The sequence below is a fragment of the Corvus moneduloides genome, chromosome 4 (assembly GCF_009650955.1).
Source record: "Corvus moneduloides isolate bCorMon1 chromosome 4, bCorMon1.pri, whole genome shotgun sequence".
NCBI classification, from domain to species: domain Eukaryota; kingdom Metazoa; phylum Chordata; class Aves; order Passeriformes; family Corvidae; genus Corvus; species Corvus moneduloides.
In genome coordinates, this window is record NC_045479.1 from 35,670,439 (window position 1) to 35,691,355 (window position 20,917).

General features: G+C 37.8%; 1 protein-coding gene across 6 annotated transcripts in view; it reads right to left on the reverse strand.

Annotated features, from left to right (window-relative positions):
• The window catches only part of SYT1 (synaptotagmin 1), a 338,128-nt gene that overhangs the window by 69,376 nt on the left and 247,835 nt on the right, over positions 1-20,917 (reverse strand). For 5 of the 6 annotated variants that reach the window (XM_032105809.1, XM_032105807.1, XM_032105806.1 and 2 more), the window contains 4 exons: positions 19,555-19,739; positions 6,972-7,094; positions 3,583-3,750; positions 194-361 (listed from right to left, as the gene is read on the reverse strand). In XM_032105809.1, coding sequence (XP_031961700.1) covers positions 194-361; positions 3,583-3,750; positions 6,972-7,094; positions 19,555-19,739 — 644 coding nt within the window. The remainder of the gene's footprint in view (positions 1-193; positions 362-3,582; positions 3,751-6,971; positions 7,095-19,554; positions 19,740-20,917) is intronic. The other variant, XM_032105808.1, reaches the window with a different exon arrangement.

A 20,917-nucleotide genomic window follows, 5' to 3' on the forward strand; every position in this document is an offset into this window, starting at 1 on the left:
TAGCAGAGGAGAATGTCACATTCTATGAGTATTGGAAAAGATGGTTATCAAAAATTTATCAGGCAAAGTAAGTCTGAGAAATGCTGATAACAGACGAGAGCTGTCTCGGCAAAAAAAAATGTTGCTTGTTTGTCTGTTTCTCTAGGTGAGGATAAAAGCGTTCTGGGAGGAAAAAAAGTCTGATTTTTCTTACCTCTTCTTTTTCCGCACTTTGCAAGTCCCTCCACTCCTCAGTGACATGACCGAAGTCCACTGTGTTCATTGCAACTTTATATTCCCCAATGATATCATGTTTAGAGAAACGATCAAAGTCATAAACTGCCATCACTAAAGTTTTTCCACCCAGCTCAGAGTACGGCACCTGCAATGACAAGAAAATTATAAACTCCGCATCTGAGACAATAAAGATTGGCCCACTACAATGCAAATCTATTTCTTTGGGTTATCAGCTGTCATCTCAGGTAAATTGAACTGCAGAGAAAATTATGAGGTGTATTTGTTTCAGAGTCACCAGATGCAGTATTTCTTGAGACACGGCTCTGGCACTCGATTGAACAATGTGGCAGCTCACTCATCACTCCTGGGTTTTTCTCATTCTATTTCAAATCATTTTGTGGGCGATGAAACTGAAACAAGAAGCCTAATTACTTGCACTGAAGACACATGAACTTTTCACACACAATGGTGTCTTTTCCTCAATAAATCACCTGTCATCACTCAGAGATGGCTAGCTCCCAGATTGATGAAAAACCAGAACTGGCTTACTATATATGACACAAAGTAATTAGACACTGGATAGTTCTCTTACAGTACCAATACCTATTACTTACCAAGGCATATTTTTCAGTACTACACCTTTCACATGTTGGACACTAAGGTGCTTTCTAAGTCACAGTGCATAACTAGAAACTGTAGTGGCAGAAGGCCAAGTTCTGACTAATTCTCCAGCTGTTCTCATGTGGTTCAGACAGATGCTGTGGGTTAGGATGTTTATGAGTCACGTTTTTAATATTCAGATGGAGACATGCAGCTCAGGTAAGCTACACCTGAGTGGCTGTCTGAAATGGTCTGATATAGGAATTGTTTGGATTCATGTGAAAACTTGGTCAATCTGAATATATTCTGCAAGTAGAAATGGTTTCCATGGAATTTAGTAAATATTTCTTTATTAACTATCTATATAAAAAGAGAAGTGAAAGCATTACCATTGGCCTTGTTAACCTCTATGTTCTGGTCTGTGTAAACCCTACGACTCTTGTTACTGTTTCGCTTCCACTTTCTTATTAAAATACTTACTAATAAGTAGTAATTTTCCCTTTACAGAACATCTTATATAACACTTAAAATAGGCTTATCAAGTTGAGAGCCAGATCTAGCTTCCATTATTGAGTAGAATAGTGTCAGCGGTACATGGTTGTGTATTTTAGTGAATACTACAGAAAAATCTATTTTCATTCTGTACATTATCTAAAATAAAATTTCTAAAAAGCTAGAAAGGGCAAATGTACGTGAAAGGAAAAACTCTAAATAATGTTAGTTTTATTTTTACACAGCCTCAAAAACAGAAGCAGAGAAATTTTCTAAAATTTATTTCTCTGTGAGTTTACAATACCACTTAATGGATACTGGTCATTTGGAATGCATACAAAGACTACATTCATCATTATTTACTTTTTTGTACTTGACCTCAGTAAAGCTTATTTTAGCTACCTTCCTTTCTAAATGTTTCCTTCATTTATTACTTCTAAAGTATGCTCAGTCTCCAGCTTTGTTCTGGACTATCCAGGATGGCCTCAGCTCTTGTGAAGGGCTGCTCCCTCTTCCTGCTTTCTGCTCAGACATAATCAGTCTCTTGACCTAACGCAAGTGAGACCTTGGTAGAAGGACACGTATACAGGAGGAACCCTGTTCCCTCTGCCAAGCTGGTGTAGTCCAGCTAGGATTTCTTGGTTTCCTTTTGGCAGTGCAGTGTGGGTATATAACTCAGACAGCTGCAGTCTGACAAACACTTGCACCCTGGGACAACACCAGGGATGTCTGGGAAAAAGAAATAAAAAAGGGAAAGAATAAGGTTCAGGGCTCAAGATGCAATCCAGCAGAAACACAAGTCAACTCATTCCCATTAGCTGTACTTGGGGAGGAAGGCAGACAGCTCACAGCTGTGCCCTTTGAGAAGGCAACAGCACAGGCCTGGGCTGCCTGGTGGGCAGCACTGCCAGAGAGATGGGAAGTATGCCAACAGAAGCTGTGCACCACCTGAAGTGGGTCACAGGAGTAAAGCTCTGCACAAGTAAATGAGATACTGTCAATAGATCCCACAAAGTTGTTATTACAGTTGCAGTTCCAGTTAAATGGTCACCGTAGTCCTCAGAACAATGACAGTACTAGGCATGCTCTGCTGGTTTTCTCTCAAGTACAGACCACAGGCCACGGGGGATGATCACTACCATATTGAGATGCACCTAAACACTCTGTCAGGTCTGGCATGGAAAACAAACTATTTCCTGAAGCATAAAATTTAAATATTAAAGATGCGACTTAAAAGTGGACATTATAGTCCAGAAGTGGCTGATCTGATTTATAACTTGTGTCTTCATCTTAGATGACAGCATTATTGGTTCTTTCTTTGTTTTTGTGAGCTGCACAGGAATATGTAATTTAGAACCCTGTTTTCTTTTAAATACTCTCTTAGGAAAGCTCCAGAAAGAAATAACTCCCCACAAAAGATTACTTTTATGAACATCTTCAAGGAAAAAATAAGCTTATATATGCAGTAGTAGTTCTGGCCTACAGGGATATCTTTCTCATTGAATGATTTCATAGCCTGAGTCTTTCAGTGTTCCTGTTTCCAGTCTGTAGCTGTCATTATAAGATTGGGCACAGAAGAGAAAGGCCTAAAGTAACAGCAGAGGAATGTATATTAGAAGAAGCCCTGTGAAACATGCTGTACAGTGTTCCTTTACTCTATTTAACTGGGGTTTGAATACAGCCACAGTTTTAGAAAAACACTGTTAATGGATACTATTGGAACGATGTAAATACTGCAATGTAAGGCTTACCTACATTTATTTAATTCATATTTTATTAAACCCAAGACAGGATTTCTTTTCATACATAAAGCAGCATGGCAAAGAACCGCTATGACAAAGTCTAGCAAGATTAATCTGCCATATTGTCCTTCACCCATTTACTTCCCTTGAGTTTTAATTTATATTTGAGGAAATGTTATCCTGAATTTTGTAAATCAGACTACAAAGGTATTTAAAGAAAACGCTGGTCTAATGAAATTTACATGACATTTGTCAAAGTGTCACTGTTTTCTGAATTTCTTGTATGTTTTATCTAGCCATAAGATATGGATCAGATTGTCATCTGTCAGGATAACCAAAGTGCCTAAAATCAAACTGTGCCTTTTAAAACTATCTAACCCTATATTACAGCACGATTGAGCATCACGGCTTTCTACAACACGAGAAATCATTTTGCTGTAGGTATCAATTAACTAAGACATCTGAGTTCATAGCCAAGGATGAGATACGTAGTGGTTAAATTAAAAAGTATCAATATTGATCAAAAAACTACCTTGAATGTAAATTGCTCATTGAAAACAGGGTTAAGGGTCTTTCTGTGGACTTTCGTCTCATATTTCTTCTTCTTATCAGGCAGCAGGAAGACTTTCACATAGGGATCAGATGTACCACCCATATCTAATGCAGGCAGCTCAGCTGCTTGAATAATCCCAACCAGAAGCTGAAAGGAGAGAAAAACAGCAGAATGAAATTTCAAATAGATATTTATAAAAATACTGTAACAGAGGAATGAATATGCAGACTCTATTTCTGGTCTAGGAGAAACTATACCTCCCCCACTTCCCCCGCCTTAAGGAAGGCAAATGAAGCAACACTACTGACTTGAGAAAACCAATTATGGCAGATGCAGACTGTACAAAGGCTGTTTTAAAGCAGAAAAGAGGTTTTCAAAGGGCAGCTGATTACAGCTAAATCCAGACTTCATCCTTTTAAAGACTGCAATCAAATAACTTTCAATTGCTCTCTCTTCTTGTGCATTATTTTTCTATGCTGAGCATCATGAATAGAAATCACATTATTAAACAATCAAGAATGTCTAATTTTGACTACAAAATTTGTATTCTAAACCCCCAACACATAACCTTCCCCCAACCAAACACAAAAGGTGATAAAATCAAATGCAAATAATCAGGCAGAGCTTTATTGAAAACAAATGAACCTTGCAGTCTTCCTTATATTCATGTTCTCTTGCTATGTATATGAATGGGCCCAGGCAGTAAACTAAGGACAGCATTTTAAAAAAAATACCCCATGAAAATGAACCTTTGGTAACTAAATCCTAGTAACAATTTGTAATCTCATTGAAAAACAGAAAAATTAGATTTTTAAATCTCTTACGCACTTTAAAAATAAGACTGAAGAACAGATGAAACTTGTAAATGTCTTGGCTGTTTTTTATGTGTTATAAATGAAGGCTTATGATGTGTTATGTCATGTTACGTCATGTAATGTCATGTAATCTAGACACCCCAGACTTATTAGGCCTCATCAGCATAATGAAGCCGACAAAAAGGAAATACTTTTCATCTTGTTTCCTAGATACAAAACTAAAGTAAACATTGAAGTGATTCTTCAAGGCCATTCTGAAGATAGTAAGAACTGAGAATGAAATCTGAGAATATTTTCTTCTAAATCAGTCCTTCAATCACAAAATATTTGTTTCTCTTATGGATGAATTGTTTAAAATTGGAAACAGAAACTCTAATAATTGGAATATAGAACAATACAGTCAATCTGTAAAAGAAACTTCTGGCTTCTGAGAGATTCCTCTAAGTTGGACTTACTTTTACCAGTTTTAAATTCACAGTATGGCCTGCATGCTTTCCCACTGATAGGACTCTCAAGTTCTGTGAAACATTTTCCTTTTTCTGTATGAAGCACTTCTCCTTTTGTGTCTCATTTTTATTCTAGATACATAACAGCTAATAAACACATGAATAGGCTCAGGATGTGCATCAAGTTTTTCACATCAAAGAATGAAGTCTGTGATTTTTAGTTAACAGTGTGGAAAAGCAATTCAATTTCCCTTTACAATTTCTCTCTAAAACTGAGGCACAGTGCTCTGGAGAGTTCATTGGCCATCTTGTAATCTTAACTTTATGCAGTATATTAGCCAAATTTTGGCACTGTAGTTTCATGCCACTGCACTATACTAACCTAACTGAATCCCCTCTCCTACTCTTTTAGATCATCTATCCTCTGACAAATTTTAAGCACGAAAACACAGTCTAGAGCAGCAAAATAAAATAGAAATCCACAACTCAAATAATTATCTTAATTAAATACAACACAAACTTACAGATTTGTGGCTCTTCCATCCAATTTTCCTTTGTAAAATATGTGTCATAAAATCAACATTCCCTTTAATAAAATTCACACAGAAAATTTGTTTTCATAGTCTAAGAAAACTGAAATCCATTTGTCAGAACACATTTGCAGCTTTTCCTTTCTCCCTCTTTAAATCTTCTGCTTCTGAAGGGTCTACACTTCATAGTGATTTCATACTGATTTCAAGGGGGATCAGTGTGACTCATCACAAGGCCAGGAAATTTGCTCTGGGAGTTGAGGAAAAGCTCCTTTAACCACAGTTTCTTGAAAGGCTTCAGAACTCATTTTAGCTCTCGCATTGTAGAACAAGCACTGGTATACAGAAGACTGTTGAAAATACAGGCAAATAGTATTTATTATGCCAGGTCATAGCTGTGTATAAATACCTTCCTGCTAACAGAGAAATTTTTCCTAATTTCTCTTATTTTCTTTGTCTTGCAACAAGAGTACCACATTCCATGAACAGCATCAAATAAAGAATAGGAATGTGGAATTAATCACAAGTTCATGTGGAAGGCAGTTCAGGTGATAAATAGGAATTAACTGGGATTTACCTTCAGTAGTAATTTCTTTCCCTAAACAGGAAAGAATGATGTGATTTTGCCTGAAATTGTCAAAAAATTAAATGCAGGATACGTGTTCTCAAGTTTACTGAAAGATACACGTAGAAGTAAAGAACTCCGATGTGTTGGTATACTTCGGGCCAAAACTAGCGCAGTGAATTTTAATGCGAGGCTGTGAATTGGTTTTATAGACAAAACTGATTCCTGGCAAAGAGGCCAGGGAGGGGAATTAAATATGAGCTAGTTCAGCATGTGACCTGTTAAGCATAAGACCTGTTAAGTTGGTCAATTCTAGGTCTACACCACATTATAGTGTCTATTAATTCTGAAAAGTTGGTAAGTATGGCAAAGTTTAGTCTTACCAGCTTCAGAGTAGAGTACTGAAGGAGTACCAGTCCTTAAATTCTTGTCCAACTTTCCTGGTTTTTTGGAGTACAGACCTTTTTATCTGAACTATTATTCCAGACTAGAATTTTATGAAGTGTACTTTCACAGAGAGCAACAGAACCCGATGCAGCTAGTTATTACAGCGAAGTGCACCCACTTGATGAAGTGAGGAAAAGTCACTCCTGGCAATCTTACCAACCTTCTAAAAGACCTAGTGAATCCACTTACCTTTATGTCCCTCTATTTTTCCTCCCATTTGTGTTTGCTTACATTTTAAATACTTGAAGGCTGAAGCTACATTTTAGTATCTGCATGCAAACTCCATAATATTAGGTGGGTTGACATTGGTTGGTGACAGTTTAAGTTATTAATAACCATTAGATAAAACTGCATCTTCAGTTTTTGATTAAAGGTGTAATATGAAGTCCAAGTGCATTCAATACCAATTTAGTAGTACCTCTGTAATGAATTTTCTGTCTTGTTTTCTCCCTTTACTCCATGCAAGTAGTTAGGATTTAAGAAATACCTACTTTAACTAAATGTATTACTTCATTCTCCACATGCACACACCGAAACGAAATGTTACAGGTTGATTGTTTCAAACCTGATTGTTCTGGAAGTCATAATCCAAAGAATACTGGATTTTCCCTAGCTTCTCAACTTCTTTGGCTTCTTCTTTCTCTTCCCCATCAGTCAGCCCAGTCTCAGCATCATCATCCTTAAGAGCCTAGAAAGAAGGAATGTAAAATTCATAAATGAGGCAAACCGTTAAGTAGCAGTTTAAAACAGACATGATCCTCAAATCTATTTTAGAGCCATTAAAAGCAAGCATAACAGCAGAAATTCAAATATGCAGTTTTCATATATATCTCTACTTTCTGAGTTACTCAGTAAGATGTCATAAATCAGCAAGCAAGCAATGGAAGTGGGAAGAAAGCTCCTTGGACTATAACAAGCAAGGATTGTTATAAAACCTGAAAGTAGAAACAGAGTATCATCTTGATGTAAAATATAGTTCTTCTGGACTCAGACTGGCTCTCAAAGAGGCACAAGGAGGCAAACATGCTATTAAATAAGCAAAGTCACGCATTCATTCAACTTAAGAATCTTGGCAATGTCAAACCTGGTTGTACATGCTGTGCATTGTCTGCATTTGGCAACACGTTTCTGTAGGACTACCATGATAAAGAGCATGTGCTGTGGATGAGCTCTTTCTACAATCATATGCCAAACATTTTTCATGTTTTTTAGAATGAATATGGAAGCAAAGTTTCCACCATGCCATTAGCAAATGCATGTTCCTCCTTTTCCCTCCCTCCCGAGACCAATTTCCTTTTTATTCATTCTCGCAACAAAGCTTGGCTGAACCAAATTGATTGCAAGTTGATTTTAGTTTGCTTAGAAAGAAACACAAAGAAATACAGAACTGCTTGCAGCTTTGTTTATTGCATAAAACCTGTTTTTTAAAGGACACAGCAGTTATCTTAGATTTTATACATAATTAAAATACTAAATGATTTTTTTTTTTGCTGTACCAGAAAGCAGAAGTATTTTCACTGTGGGAAAGGTAATTCATAAAATTATTAAACCGTATGAACCATAATTAACTATGACTATGTAGATCTTATTCCAGCAGATTCTTACCTGGGTAAGAAGTGAAAAATAGACAAAAGTTATGAGAAAAATAGTGAAAAATTGTGGAAAATGTGAAAGTAAAGTGGAGAGTGTGAAAACAAAGAATCAATACTGAGCATTCATCCAGATTTGTTATTTGCATCATATAGTAAACAGCACACTTGTCTGCAAGAGCCCCATCCGGATGAAGGTTCTTTCTATATGGAGCTTCTGCTTGCAAAGACAAAGTGCCAGAATAAGATTTATTCTTTTTTGCAATGTGAATTTTTTTCAATTGTGATTTTTTGGGCTGTAGGAAACCTACAGCATTTCTTAACAATCGGTTGTGGCTGAAGCTTTCTTTCTGAAGAAGTAGCAAGGCTGGAAAGTAGCTATATACACAGCTGGTAGTGGTTGGGGAAAGAAGAAACATGAAAGCATTAACATTCTCACTCAGCCTTGAACACAGTGAGGGCCACACAACAGTTGTGTGGGTTTGGAAAGAAGGAAGCTTCATCTCTGAAGTAGAAAATGTTCTTCTCCAGAAGCCAGATCGAAACTCGAAAGGTCATACTCCAAACTGTATGATATTAAGCAATTATTTCTCTACTTTTTGAAATAAGCTAGAAATTCTGCTGACATAGCTCACCTGAAACCAATCCAACAACTTTGATTTATGCGAGCTGAGGAGCTGGGTCTCATGTAAATATCTGAATGTTATTGAATGATGGACTCTCTACCAGAAACATAAATTACAGTGTACCTGGATGAGACTGGTAGGAAAGGTCGGTACTGGACCCGTGAGACTGGAAGAGTAGTACTTTTTGAACTAAATCATTTCTATTCAGAAGGGCTGAACTGCTTGAAATGAAACTTGATTTGAGACATTTTATCACTGAGCTCTTAGTAAGTTCCCTGACTGTAGCACAACATTTTTGTTAGTACAACGAGAAGTGTGTGACGCTTTAAAACTGATAGGCTCTCTGGCAGAAAATACATGGGATTTTAAGGATACGGAGTGATGTGATTATGCCAAACACTCTTGTTTTTAGTAATAAAAATAAGCTTAAGGTTTTGTGATCATAAAAAAAGAAGATGTGTTTCAATCCATCTGAAGCATCTGAAGGTTTATCCAAGCCTGGAGACAACAGGAAACAGTAAGTCAAAGTGGGATGTTAACTCCAAGATCCACTGCTCTGAATCATCCCAGTATGGTCCTAAAAGAGGACTCCATAATAAAAGAATAATATACAGCTTCAGTATATTATTGTTTGTGGGACAAGTACTGGACTTTCTGCTTTTCCATCTACTTTTGACCTGGATTTTCCTTGAGAGGAAATATCCTATGGCCATTCCCCAGGGATAAAATGCAAGAGAGAGAATGCAATTATATGCTAATTTCCAAGTAAGAAGAATTTGTAAACAGTCCACCAAGGCAATAGTTATATATCCATACTTTCTCTGGGAAAACTACATACTCTCCTGCAAAGCTGATCAGTCCAGATGACAGAACTGTGGGTAACTCAATGTGAAAAAAGTTCTTACTGTGACTACAGAAAATATAACGGAAAGCTAACATCCGTCTTGCAAGGGATTTTTGAAGTGCAGGCAGAAAACACTGTGTGGTTAAGAAACTTGTTTCCACAGGTTATGAGACATCTTCTGGAAGGTGAAAGCTATTTCCATGAGAGATGGAAAACATTGTACATTACTGACATCAACTAAGGAGCTACATGATTCTTCTTGACCTTGCCTCAGAAACATTGAACCACTAAGAAAAAACACTAAAAAAGAAATAGTTTGGATATGGACAAGTTTGTGGCATTGGGGAGAGGGAAAAAAATGACAAATTATTATCTCTACAGCAGTCTGTAAATAATAGTTTTTACTGTTAAGAGAGGAATTTGCTTTCAAATTAGAGGCTAATGCTTCAGGAAGAAGCTGAGTCAAAAGAAGCACCCAAGTTTCTCATGTTTGATTTAGCTGCTGAGTTCCAAAGAGGAAGAGGAATTGGATTGCTTCAAAGTACTTGAAATACCCCACAGGGATTTTAATTTTGCATTGAGATTCTCTGAAAGATCAATATTTAATGGAATACTACTACAACCTTCAATTTATAGCATACTGTATCACACTGTATTGAATCTTACTGTTGCATTGCTACAATCAATTCAAAAAAGCAGCTATATTTTATTTGTTTTAGAAACAATAAAATATTTTTAATCATAAGAGAGCTTTTTCCTCAAGCCTCATAACTGATAAACCATAACAAAAAAGACTGGATTTAGATACAGAGGAATGTAAGCCTTGCCTTCTCTAACATTTTTTTTAACTCCATGACATTTCAAATGTTTTTTCTGTGAAACAAGCAACACAGAAATGCATGATTGCATTGTGCTGGAGACTGGATTTCTCTCTTCTAATTTGAGATGACCGTGAATTTTACTCAAGCAGTTTCCTCATTTCTGCATAACATATGCAGAAACACACAACAGTGAAACATCCATGTCCTCTCAAATGTGTTTAAGTATGTGAAAAATGTAGACTTATATGTAAGGAGGTGTAGGAATGTACCAAGAAAGTGTTAATCCAGTACAAACATTACAAGGTGATGCATCTGTGTCTACTGAAATTAGAACCAGTACTCTGCAGTGCTTCTTACAACAAAAAGGGCTAAATTACAGCAATCTGGGATCCACTGTTCAATCTGCTGGTTGCATCTTCACTTCTATAACATTATCACAAGCTGTTTTGCAGCCTCCTCTTTTCTTTTTAGTTGTTAAAGAAAATGCTTAATTTTCAATTCTTTTGAAACTCCACACCTTGGAGTGGGTTTTTACACTTCCTGGGTTTTTTCCTCCCTCTCATTCCCCTAGCTGACAAAAGCCTCTCTCTGGTGACACTGAGTCCTGACACTGCAAACATCCCTTGCTTTCAGCTCAGTTCCACCAAAACCCTTGCACCTTGTCACCAGGTTTACCCCACTACTATAACCACAAACCACAAAAGAGATTCTGGGGCTTAAAACAACTTTACTGAAATCCCTTCCCAAACTGTGTGTAGAAAATGAGAGGGTCTGCAAGGGCAGTTGCCTCCAGATTCCACATGTGCAGAAGCTTCAGGAAAGAAAAGTGGCAGGAGACTCATACAACAAAGCTGCTGGGGGAGCAAGTGTACTTGCTTGCCTCCTTTACAGGGAGGCAGAGGCCACAGTCATGTCTGAGTCACATCTTGTGAATGACTAGTTTATGTCACAAAACATTTAAAATGCAAAGTGTCTTTCACTGTTGTATGCAAAGAAATGCTTTCATTAACAGAGTTTTTAGGGTTCCTTCTGTTCATGGGGTGGCCTACAGCCTCATTTTTAAGGAAACAAGCTACCAGTAAGCAAGAAGGCGAGATATTGGGAAGCAAAACAAAACACTGACTGCAGCCTGTAAGTTTGTTTGCTGCATGGTGCATGCTGCTGTCCTGATTTCCATCTCCACCTGCCTCTCCATCATTCCTTTTGGAATTGTGAAGAAATATTATTTTAATGTTTGAATGATGCCCAGTCCTCAGGCTTGTGCAATGCCTGGTGAGCTGAAAGAAGAAAACAACAAGATTTTGTAGCAAGAATGTTCTGTGCCATGTCCAACAATGAATTTATTGGAAAGGCAATTTTTCCTCCACAACTAGAAATAACTGCTTTTCCACTAATGGTTGTGTACCTCTTATCAATTTCTTTCACATTCGAGAACACCATAATTCTGATCTGGCCAATTTTTATCCCAAGGGAAAACAAAAGCCTTTAAAAATTCCTGTCTGGTTCTCTATCACAAAGCAGACAAGCCTACAATTGTTACATGTTCTCTATCAGAGTCCCACAGAAGGAAAGGCAACATTTCATTCATTCAGCATCTGCTTTCTCTCCATGAGTTAATTTAAGGAGCATGTTGTGCCTGGGTTTCCAGTGGCTGCGCCAGGCTTTGGTCATTGTGAAATCTACTTTGTCATTACTACTGTAAGAATGCTGGCCTCACACACCAGCAGTGGGCCACCGTGATGCACACAATGAGAAAAAACCTGCTGGGTTCAGCATGTGATGCCTTGACATTACTTCCTTGCTTGTTATCCAGCTTTTAAATGGTCTTGGTTGGGTTATTCAAAAGGTTTTCTTTCCTTAGGAGCTCTATGACATGAAGTCATCGTGTTCAGCTTAAGAGCTTGCTGAATTGTTTGGGTACTAAAATACCAACTTAATCTGGTGCCATAGAAGAATACAGAAAATGCTGCAGGTGTTCAGAGTAAAATATGAACACATTAATTTAAGTTGGAGTTATTAAGCTCACAAATCAACCTGTTTTCGATGTTTTATAAACACCTGTAGCCACTGTTTATAGGCTGAAAAAAGATGAAGCTGATCTCAACCTGGGAGCCTATTTTGGAAGCTCACCCTGTGGGTCAGGGCTCTGCATTGAATGCAGGGCCCATGTGTGTGAACTAAAAGTAGCAGGCACTCCTGCAAGTGCGCTGCCGTGCTCTGCCCCCACCTGCCATATGGCAGGCAGCGCTCGCTTGCACTGAGCAGCAGGCTGTGAGTAGGAGGCAGCTTTAGGCTGCTTGGCCAGTGCATGCTGCTCCATCAACTGTTCTTCATTGTCCCCAAATTAATGGCAGTGGGCATGGAAGCATGCTTTGGGACAGAGCTGGCTCCTTGACCTGGGAGGACCACTCAGAGTACTACATTTATTTCTGTTTGAAAAATCTGTCATACTATATAATTAGTACTACATGTATTTGATAGTGAAAATTAACCTAAATATAGCCAGACATGATTTACTGAGTGCCGCTTTGATCTGTGGAGAAAAAATAGGCACAGACTGGTTCTACTGGCTTAGCTCCTTAAAAAGAGGTAAGATAATCCTCTGACCATCCTCTAAATAGGACTTTATGAAGTACCTGATATTCTCATGTTTGAAGGCTGTTAGCCATTCATATTTATTATTTATCAATTTGTAAAGAGTAAATACCCTTGCTTAAAAGGTAAACAATGAAATATTCCCAAATAATTAGTTTTTATTTTAATTTTTTAAAAAATGTATACCTAATTAAAATGTATACATATACATTTGAAATGTATACCTCATTAATATGAAGTGCTGTTCCTGTTTTGGTTATGCATACCCACTAACTTCAGACATAGTGTAGGAGTTTAGCTCTCCATACAGTCTGTGGATATAGGTAGATGTCTTGAGAGTCTGATTCAAGTCACTTAATTTAGGGACTAACTGCACAATTCCTATATGCCACTCATCCGGAACTTGAAGACTCTGATCTTGAATAAAGAACTCAAAATTTGGTCTTTTAACCAAAAAAATGCAAAATCGTCTTTGAAAATGGAAGCTTCCAGTGGTAAGACCTTCAATATAGAAAACAAGATAAGTAAAAAAATGAGTAGGATCTGCATCTTCATATCATTCTAACTGTACAGAAGGTTACAACAGAAGTAACGAATTAATTACTTTACAGAAAAAAAAATAGTTTAACAAAGGAAGAAAACAAACTCAGGAAGCATGCAAAGCAAGCTCCTATGTTTTCTTGGGAGTGACGGAAAGGAAGAGACAGGAATGCAAATAAGCCCACTCTTGTGTCTTACAGCTATTGCTCCCATATTTTCAGGCTTCTGAAGTCTAATATAAATCTAAATTTCAAAAGAGTTTTACAGAAAACCTATTTGAAGAACACAAACACTCATCTATAACATTTTATCTTCATAAACATGTTATTCACATTTTTCAGGAAGTTTTATGCACACTGCACAGTTGTCTTTGAAGCAGGTGAAAAAGCAGGACAGTTGGTCAAGGCTGAGATTGAATTAGTGTACAAACAGGACTCAGCCAATCCATTTTGACTGCCACAGTAAACTTACTGGGCTTGTTTTCTAAGAAAACTCGTCCCCATTGTTTCTGACTAACCTTCTCCACCTCATCTTTCTGAGTGTGAATGAGGATGTCTCACTGCATTGTGGATAAGCCACAGTGAGTATTAATGCCACCATGGGCTGAAGATGACAACAAATGGGAAGTGACATGCTGACACCAAGATAGGAAGCACTGTGGAATAAATACACTCACTGGTCTCCAGGCATTCAACTGGGAAAACAAACCAGCACGTGACCAAACACTGCAGAAGAAAAGACCACTCCCAGCAACAGAGCTCCTGTCCCTCAGAAAAATTCTCTTGGATTTTTTTCTGGCAATAAAGGCTTGAGCTGCTTCAAATGAAATCCAGGCTCTCTAGATGTCGGGGTGGATTATCCTGACTTCATTTGGGCTATTTTCTTCATGCTGCCAGGTTAATGCACCCTACTTTGAAATATTTCAGGGCACCTACTACTAAATATCTTGTTTCTTCAGTATTTTGTCTGCATGAGGGCAAGGGTGTTTGCCGATCAACAGCTAGAATCATAAGGTGAATTAGTCTAAGGAAACCATTATATATTGAAGTTCAGCTGGGTGCAATTGCAGCTCTCACTGTCATGTCACTTTATAACACTCACTATTCAGAGAGGAACATCAATCAGAATATTCTGATTAAGTTAGTACATAACCCCAATGTAAAAGGGAGGCCTGTGTAAAGGAAAAAACAAACATACAGAGAAGTCAAGTGGCTGACTGAAGGCCACAGTAAGTCAGTAGCAGAGCCAAGAATATACTGCTCATACTCCAGGCTGTAATACATATACCTAATACCAAATCTCCTGTTTCACCTAACACACTCATTGTAAGCCAAAAATTCTTCACTAGTAACAGTGTTTTAGCCTGATGCAATGAGAAAGGGCTGAACTATTAAATCTCCCTTTCTACAAATGCTTTGTGATCTAATAAAATGTTCAGACCACAACAATTATTCTCCAAGCAATAGGGCTAAATTTTAGTAAGTTCTCAGTGCTGCTGCTCATGACTGAAATGATTATGTCTATTCCTTCTCTTAGCCCAAAGGCTGAGCTTAATCAAGAATTTTGCTGTACCAATGCATTAAACTCAGATGTAATAAATCTGAAACTATGACAGCATCTCTGAAACCACGTCCTCAGGGCCTTTTTTTCCCCCCCCTTAAAGAAAAAAAGTAGTGGGACCCACCAGGGGCATTAGTAGAGATTGAAAGTTATAAAGATGAAAACCATCATGGGAAGATCTCACAAAAACACTCGTGCCAGTTGCCACTAGGTCACATCAACAGAAATCTGTACTAAGACCACTTCAAATTCTTAAGTGTTCCATACCGAAGTCTTTTATGCCTGAGCACTGTACTGAGATGATGTAAGAGCCCACAGCAAGTTTCGTGAGGTATCAGTCATTTTAGCAACACTTAGAAACTAAGACATTAAAAATACACATTGCTTCTGTCTACTTTTGATATGGTGACATTTATACAAAAGGAAATAAAATTAGCAAGTTATTTTCATGTGCCAATCAATTTTAAACTTGAGCTTTCTGGTACAGTTTCACTTAATATTTTAACTATAGAAAGAATGACAAACCTCTTTTCTTCCACCTTCCTCCAGCCTCCCCTCAAATATATATCAAACCAAAAAAATACCCAATCAATTTAGTTCATCCTCTTGATGTGTGTATCAAAGCTACTACATGTCCATCTCTGCTAAGGAGACAGAGCTGTCAGGAGACTATGCATGAGAGCTTAAGTCTAGGTGCACCCAAATAGCAAAATAAACCTACCGCAAGTGACATTCCAGAACAGTCATGAGACAAAACATAGACAAGGAGGACATAGGAGGAAGAAATAAAAATTAAAACATCCACACACAAACATTAGTAAAAAACATGGAGAAATGACCTTTTTTACAGTTGTATATTCATTAACAATTTTGCCTTTCCTAGAAGGAATCTAATCCTCCCAGTAGCCCTTGCTGGAGCTGTATACTCGACTTGAAAAAGTAAGCCTTGCCTGCAATGGAAATGGCTTTCAAGACTGAAAATCTAACCTTTTTTTCAACTCATCTCCCTCAGCTACATTTTTTGATAATCTACATATAAAGACAGTTTCTCATTTGACATTGTGTTCAGGGAAGTGGACATTTTGAAGCACAAATATTCTAACAGACAAAAATTTTATTCCCCCTTCTGTAATATCTATCATGTATAACTTCTGAGCTGACTGTGTCTCTATGTCTAATGGATCTTCAAGGATGCCAAGTTACATGGCTCTATAATGATTTGGCATGGATGGGCAGGTCAGCATGAATAAAAGCAGGCCAGAAGTTCTCTTCAACAAAAAAACCCAGACTAAGAGAAAAATCATATTTCCAGGAGATGATACTTTCAATTTACCAAATGGCACTCCATTTCAACTTCATGTGCTTAGGGAACTAGGATCCTGCAAGATGCCATGTGACTAGCAACTGCTGTTACACACTCTTAGCTGAAGCCAGAAGTAATTAGCACTTGCAGGTTCAGGCCTAACAATGACTGAAGTAGGTTTTTCAGTTTTTGACAACATTAGTACTAGATGTTGCCCTTTATAATGGCATTAGATTTACATCTTACTCTTCAATTACTTTTTTAACAATTTGCTTCTTTGAAGAGCTAAAAGGCATTCTTATTATTCCCCTATTTTATGCCAGAGCCTCTAAAGTGCTTCAATTCTCTTAACTGAAATATGCTACATTTAGCATTGCCCTGAGTTCAGCTAGGTATATTAAAACCCGCACTGCTAAGTCACGATCAACTGTTAGAATAAAAAACATGTCATACAGAAAAAAATGACAGCCAAAATGTTGCATTAGGAATCAAGTTGGCAAAAGTTCCTGAATGCCAAGGACTTAAAATCTGTACACTGTCAGACTGCTAGGAATGAATTTACAGTGCTAATTTAAGAACCTTTTAGCCTGGGTTTGAAATCCCAGAAAGTGAGGAGAGGTGGCTGGAGAGTTGGTGATTTACTTATTAAAGGTCTGACATTTACATCAACTGTGAATCTACCCTCCTTAGGTTTAACTGTGCAAAACAAAACATGCTAGTTAAATCCCAAAATATCTGGGCAAAAGTAGGTTTAAATAACTATACCAAGTATTTTGAATGGAATCATCTTAAAATACCTATCTGTGCAACATTTCAAAGTCTGAGCTCTTTTTGTAGACAAAAGTTGCAGGATTTAGCTTTTTATCAAAATTTCCCATTAAAAAGATATAAATGGAACTCAGTAATAATAAAATAATGTAATTTTGCATTTAAAATACTTATTTTTCAAGAATCCATGGTCATTTATCCAGGTCCTAATGAATATAATTAAAAACACTTAATAATTTATTGTAAATGCAACAAAGGCCTTACACGATATGGAACAAATTCCACATAAATATCGATCAACAAATTGCACATTATTTATCCTATGAGAAAGTATTAGGTTTGTTATCATTAGCAGAACATAACAAAGTGCTCAAGAAATTTTTCCATCAGCATAATCGAAGCAGTTCTTCCAAATTATTCCTGGTTCGACGGGAGGAGTTAGCTAACAGTAGCCTAGGATAACCCAACAACTAATGATTTGATTTTCCATACATTGAAGGGGAAATATCTCGCAATTTCTTAATATTAATACCTCAGAACAAAGTCTATAAATCAAATACAGGGATGAATGATAAATCAAAGTGCATTAAGAGAAGGAGTTCGTTTCACATTTACGATATGGAGATGCCCCCCCTCCCCCTCCCCGCACAATATCTTCTTCAATTCTTCAAAGAATTCAAAATTTCTGCTCTGATTTTTTTGAGCTCAGTCTCACTAATCTTTCTAACCTTGGAATACCTCCATCTACATTAGTGATTTTGTGTACTGAAGATGTTTTTTTCAGGTGTGAATTTGTGGGTGTCATACATTCCAGTACACCAGTGTGGCACATGAAGCATCTTATCACCAGAGGGAACCAAGGCTGAAACTGCACCCCAGTGCAGTATCTAAAGTACTCCACTTGCAATGGGGATATAAAGGTCTCTAGCATTTGCTCTTTGTCGTCTTGTCTCTGAAATTGAAACTGGAAATAACTCGGATTGCTCTACACCTTTGAAATGTATCCATTATTTTTCTTCCCTTATCTGAGGTCCTTTCTGACTCCACTCATGTGATCTATTGCAGCTGGTCATCACACTTGTAAGGATTCCTCACCCACTCTCCTGATTTTGCCCTTCCCCTACTACATCCTACATGTCTGGAGAAGCATGCTAACCTGTTCTAGGACTCTTTAAGACTAGCTGATGAGCCACACTGGTGGCTGCTCCATCACTGAGCAGTGGCATTTCACCACTGGTTCTGGACTGGTCCATGGGCCTTCCCTAGCTACCGTGTTCTAAGATTCTCCTTTTGGATCTTGTCCCTGACCACCTGTCCCCGGTCCTCAGGTTCCCAGCTTTGACTTGTATTTCTAATCAACTTGCCTTCGGCTCAGCTTTCTTCTATGCTAGATCCCAATTTGTGGAATCATCTCCTTATTCCTGACCATGCTTTTATTCTCTCTTTTTAGCTGGTTGACTGTTCCTGTACTGCTCATCTCAACTTCCCCAGGAGTCTTGGGAACACAGACTTGACTACGCAATATCTTTACAGTTATTCGTGCCTACTTACAAGGATTTGAAAGCAATTCTCTAAATTTCTTTAGCCCTTCCTGCTTGAAAAATACAGCCCTTTGTCTTCTTAGCTTAAAATCTCTGAGCTGTGAGGACAAATGGATACTTCATGTTTATTTCCTCATTCTACTGCTTATTCCAGTTTGCTCCAGGAAGAGCAATACTAAAAGCCTGTCAATAAAAAGCTTTATTTTCTCTCAGGAATGTATTAGTCAAGTCTGTGGCCCTTAGTATTAAGTCCTGCGACCTCTGCTTCTCTTCCACCAAGCAGATCTGAAGGACAAGCTTTTCTGCCCTTATGAAAATCATGCTGCTCTCAAAGGGCATTATATTAATCTTCTCCTCCAAGTTACTCAGTTGACTTACAGCTCCAAGTATGGCCTGTTATCTTTAATCATCTTGTCTCTAATACAAAATGAATTCTCCAAACATCACTGTGTTGAATATCCCTGTGGTTTTCCTTTTCATTATTTTCTCATTTCCGACTCATTTTTGCCTCTACACTATTCTTTCCTTCTCAGCTGAACTTCTGTGTGAAAAGAAATTTAGAGCTCAAAACTACTTTTCTTTATAATGTAATCTCAGAAATACTGTTAGTGAGATATACAAACACTGTGCGAGGTCTTGAAGAAAGTATGGTGAAAATTGCACACATTTGCTCCATTTTTGAAGCAAGCAGGATACCCTTGATAAACTGGCCCCTTAAGGATGAGTCATTCATTATATGCCTGCTCATTTTTTTTTTAGCAGAGCAGGGAAATCAGCCAACTGCTTCATCAGTGATGCCACACCCAGGTTCATCCCTTGTGATACCACTGAGAAGATGCTGTCAATCAGTTCACTCTTCACAGAGCCACTACTGAGACAACAAGCACAACTTTTTCTAGACACATCAAACAGAAACATTCAAATGCAACCCAAAAGTTCAAGAAAAGGAGAAGTACTTTACCTGATCTTTCATGCTTTTCCCTAAATCTTTAACATCTTTCATGTTAATAGCGTTCTTCCCTCCCTTCTCCTTTCCCTTCTTCTTGTTCTTCTTTTTGAACAAGCATTTCTTGCAGAGACAAAAGCAGCAGGTGAGGATTAATAGGACTGCAACTATGGCTATGGCTATTAAGGCCCAAGGTGGCACTGGAAGAGAAAAAGACACACACACAAAGAAGGTGGTAAACTGTTAGTAGGGTTAAATTTAGAAACAAGCACATTTCTCTCACAGATAAGCCTTTTTAAACGAAAATGCCTTGCAGAAATACCTGAGATCCTTTCTAAAATATCCTGTCATCATTTATATATTTCTCCCAACTGAGCATTTGCCCATACAATGCCAATTTAACACATCTATCTATATATAAGCCTGGTGACACATATCAAACTCACTTGCAGCTATTTTGATTCATCAACCATCTGAAAACAGTATATCCAAAATATTTATGCTGTACAATCTGTAAAATGCTCAGCACATTTAAGCAATTACTAGTTTCTTTCTTTAATCATCTCCCCAACCCACCTGGCATTGTGGCTGAATCAGGTGGAACTGACTGGAAATTTCCCTTTTCTGGAATGGTATCTGATCCAAGCAGTCAGTTCTAATGAACAGCCCTTTCCTCTGCCCACTGCTGCACTTGGCAGATTCGCAGATTCCTCGCAATAGCTGCAGGTCAAGGTCACCAGTGAAGACTGACAAAGGACAAAGGGCTGTCCAACCCATGGGCACTTGCCCTATTTGGCATCATGCCCTTAATACTAGCAAAGTTTCGGCACACAGCTATATTCTCACCTATACTTTCCTATAAACAAAAGACCGTGTCACATTTTTTCATTCAGTTCAGGATGCAGGATATGGCTGAAGCATGAATAAATAAGAGAGGACACTTAATAGGATAAAATGTTCTTGTTAAAGACCAGAATTTTTGGAAAAAAAGCAAGATGACACTTAAACACTCCAGAAGACAATTATCTTCACACGAATCAGTTTTAATGACCACTGATGCCCACATTTAAGCAGAACACCTGACAAAATTTTAAATCTTGTAAACTGTCATTTTCTAGAAATCTTGAAATGCATTCAGTCGGTCTGCAAGATAGTCAGTGCATTACCTAAAGGTCTCTAATATGATACAGAGCTACAGAGCAAGGCCAAAAAGCGAATCAAATTTGACATGTTGACGTCAGTGAATCACAAAAGGGAATGGACAATATAAATAGAGAAAATTAATTGCCTAAAGGAGCTAAGCAGAGTGCAAAGCATAGTCACTGGAACTTTCACTACAAATTACCCGTTCAGGAAGGTGACAGAGCATCTACACCTT